Source organism: Nannospalax galili, unplaced genomic scaffold (genome assembly GCF_000622305.1).
Source record: "Nannospalax galili isolate Female #2095 unplaced genomic scaffold, S.galili_v1.0 scaffold675, whole genome shotgun sequence".
Classification (NCBI taxonomy): Eukaryota; Metazoa; Chordata; class Mammalia; order Rodentia; family Spalacidae; genus Nannospalax; species Nannospalax galili.
Window position 1 is genome coordinate 1,866,742 of NW_008337205.1, and position 3,997 is coordinate 1,870,738.

The window sequence follows — 3,997 nt, forward strand, 5'->3', positions numbered from 1 at the left end:
GAGGGAGGGCCTCGAACCCCACACAGAAAGACAGCAGGCTGGAGGTATATAGCTCAGGGGTAGAGCATTTGATGGCAGAAAGACAGAAGGCCAAGCGGAGGAAGGGTGAGCAGGAAAAGAAGTCAGAGAGAAAAAGTGCCAAGTCAAGAAGAGCTGGAGGGGATCAGAGAGGAAACACTGCAACAGGGAACTGGAATGTTCTTGCATGTCCTGGGCCAGTGACTCACTGCTCAAAGGGCTCTGGGGTTATAATCTGGTGACAGGCAGCAAAGGGGCCCTGGGGGTCCACCAGCACCCTACAGGCCTTGGTGCTGCTGATGACTGCCAGCTGCTCCGGGGTGCATTCTGATGGGAGAAGGTCAGATTCTTCCTCTTCTCCCTGTTCTTCCTCTTGTAGGGCCCTGGAGTAGAGATGGCAAGAGCTGAGAGGGGCTATGGAGGAAAGTGAACTTTTGGAAGAACAATAAGTCTGGAGAAAATCTAAGGGAAGGACAAGGGCACCAAGGCGGATTTCCAACCAGCAGATGTTCACATTGGGCAGTAAGAGACCAAGTGACAGAAGGTGTCTCTGTGTGTTGAGGACCAGAGCATAATGGCTATGGAAAGAGATTTGTTGAGGGGAAGGATCTTGCTCAGCAGTAGAGCACCTATAAAGAATATACCAGTGAGGAGTTGAGGGCAGAGCTTAGCAGTAGAGGGCTTGTCTAGAATCTCCCAGTGAGGGGCTGGTGGTGTGGGTCAGTGGTCAAGCGCGTGACAATAATTCCCAGTAAGGAGTAAGTAACCCAGTAAGGCTCAGTGATAGCAGGTCCTAGGTTCAACCAACACTCAACCCCTCCAATGAAAGAGATTCTCACTCATCTCCCCACTTCCCAGCCCTCACCTTGGGATGCGAAAGAGAGTGTCCACCACTTTCACCTCCCAACTGTTGCCAAAGACCTTGAGGTTTGCTGTGGGAACTCCACTGGGCAACATTAAATCATTGTCCCGGTTCTTGTCATAGTTTCCGCACAAGCCCTGTATCATCCCACGGTATGTGGTAGGCAGGAAGATCACTGTAAGAAGAAGGAGGTCCCCTGGGTGAGCCCCCAACTCTGTCCTCCCCCATCTTATCCTGGGTCCCCTTCTCAAGCGGGGGGACCCATTCCCCAGCTTGAGGTACAACTCCTCTCCCCATGGTCTGCTTGTTTGAGCTGTGCTTTTCTGAGCTCCATCCCAGAAATGAGGCTTTTATTTTGTGTGGTCTTTGTTTGCTTTTGATTTTGTTTTCATTTTGGGGAGAAGGTCTCATGTAGCCCAGGCTTATTCTACTGTGCTGGGGTTAAAGGTGTGGCTCACCACACCCTGTACTATTATTTTTTGTTTGTTTGGGTTTGATTGAGTTTCTCTGAGACACCTCACTGTGTAGCTCTGGCTAGTCTGGAACTCCCTGTGTAGACCAAGTCGGCTTCAAACTCATGGGAGAGCCTTCTGCCTCTGTGCCTCGAGTGCTAGGATTACAAACGGGAGCCACCACACCTGGCTCAGATGTCTGCTCCCCTGTCTCAGTTACCTGCACTGTGCTTTCCATCAAAGTCCACCACCATCTCAAAGTCAGTGATGAGATACAGCCGCTGAGCTCGCATGATGACCCGTAGGTGATTGTTTGGACTGTAGGGGATCGCCACCTTTTGATTGTTGACCTTGAGATGGAAGACTACAGCTGCAGGGCACTCTGGGTCAACCCTCTGCTGCTCTTGCCCATGCCTGGTTTTCCCAACTCTCCTCATCCCATCATGATCATATTTGAGAGGATTTGCTACCCCTAGTGGCAGAGACCCCTTTTATACCCCAGCTCCTTCCTTACAAAAAATTAGAAAGACACATGGCTCAGCAGGTTGCCACCAAGCTTCAGGAATTGAGATTGATCCCCAGGGCCCACATGGTGGCAGGAGAGGGCTAACTCTGGCAAGTCACACACCCACACACATACACATACTCTCACTAAGGGTAGGGACTGGAGAGATAGCTCATCGGTTAAGAGAGCTCGCTGCTTTTCCAGAGGGCAGGACCTGAGTTCGGTTCCTAGCACCGATGTTTGGGCTGTTCACAACCACCTATAACTCCAGCTCTAAAGGCTATGACACTCTCTTCTAGCCTCTGTGGGTACCTACATTCATGTAGGATACACACACACACACACACACAAAAAAAAAACAATATTAAAATAAGTGTAAAAGACACACACAAAAAAATTAGCACAGCTGATGCCCAAGCTTCCTTTTTCACACACACACATTACCCACCATCACCTTATCCCTCTCAACCTTTTGTTCAATCCCACTGCCCCTCTCCATCTTTCTCCATGAAGTAACGTTTACTCTGACTTCTATGACCAGCCTGCACACCCCCTGGGAACTTCATGATAATGGGCAGCAGCTGGTTTCCCTACGACCCTTCAGGTCTGTCCTATCCCTTACTCACCAAAACCACCAGACCTGCTTGGAGCTGAACTTTATAGCCATAGACAATGGTGGTCACTTCATATAGGACCGGACTCCCTTTGGAGGATATTTTGTTGCGCCCCTTCATGACAAGGCGTTCAATCCCCTCTGGGAGCTTGTCCACTGTCTTTATGAGATAGTAGTTCATACGACCCAGGAAACGGTAGCTGAGGTTATCGAATGTGCGGTAATAAGGGTCCCCAAAGATGGTACATTGTTCCAATTCTGTTAAGAAGTTTGAACATTGAGAAGAGGCCCAGTCCAGTCACTGGTCCCCCAGAATCCCTTCCTCACTGTGGGACTTGTGATTGCATCCCTCTTGGGCCTGCCTCTGACTCTTTCACCACCAGCCCACCCTCTCCACCTCCCAGTTTCCCCCATGGCTCCCTTACTGTTGACAGCACAGTTACTGCTGCCATCATCACTGTGCTGGCAGTGAGACCCTGAAGGGCAGCTGAAGTCCTGGCACTGGATTAACCCTCCCATGCAGGTACAGCTCTGGGTACAGCCACTGGAGATCCAGGTTTTGCCTGTCTGCAGAAAATAGGAGAAAGGAAGGACAGAGGGATCAGTTCTAAGGAGAAAGGCTTAGCCTCCTGTCTGAACAGCTTACATTTGCCCTCCCTACCTTTGGGTTCCAAATCCATTGAGTCAATCAACTATGGGAAGAAAATATTTGGGGGAAAATTCCATCGTGCTTAGGGGTTTAGCTCAACAGTAGAGTGCCTATAGAGAATCCCCCAGTGAGGGGCTTGGGGTGTGGCTCAGCGGTAGAGAGCTTGTCTAGAATCCCCCAGTGAGGGACTGGGAGCATGAGAGAGCTCCTACTTATCCAGTGAGGGCTGGAGTGTGACTGAGCTGAACGCCTGCCTAGAATCCCCCCGTGAGGGGCTGGTGGTGGGGCTCAGTGGTAGAGTTCACTGGCCTACCATGAAGTCCAAGGTTCCAGAAAAAAATGCATCTGTATGGAATGCATACAGGCTTTTTATTATATTATTGTTCCCTAAACAATACAGTAGAACTATTTATATAACATTCACATAGTCTTATCCACTATAAGTCATATAGAGTGATCTAAAGAATATAGGAAAATATGCAAGTACTATGTCATTTTATTATTTTTGTGTCTGCTTGTGTTCGTGTGTGTGTGTGTGTGTGTGTGTGTGTGTGTGTGTGTGTGCATGCAGAAGAGGCCAGAGGACAAGCTTGGCTGTCGTTCCTCAAGAGCCATTCTCCTTGTTCCTGGAAACAGGGTCTCTTACCAGCCTTGAACTTGCCAAGCAGGCTAGGTTCAATTAGCCATCAGACCCCCAGGGATCAACCTGTGTCCACCTCTGAAGTGCTGGGATTACAAATAAACGGCTACACGTGGATTTTTAGAAATTTTTTTTTTGACAACTCTTTTTTTTTTTTTTTTTTTTTTTTTTTTTTTTTTTTTTTTTTTTTTAAAAAAAAAAAAAAAAAAAAAAAAAAAAAGAGGACGATAAATCTTTCACTGTGATATATCAAAATAA

General features: G+C 48.2%; 1 protein-coding gene across 1 annotated transcript in view; it reads right to left on the reverse strand.

Moving 5' to 3' along the window:
* Zan (zonadhesin) overlaps positions 1 to 3,997 on the reverse strand; it is a 90,841-nt gene that overhangs the window by 7,759 nt on the left and 79,085 nt on the right. Inside the window, 5 exon segments of the mRNA XM_029563222.1 lie at positions 228 to 401; positions 884 to 1,055; positions 1,553 to 1,682; positions 2,464 to 2,708; positions 2,876 to 3,013. Coding sequence (XP_029419082.1) covers positions 228 to 401; positions 884 to 1,055; positions 1,553 to 1,682; positions 2,464 to 2,708; positions 2,876 to 3,013 — 859 coding nt within the window.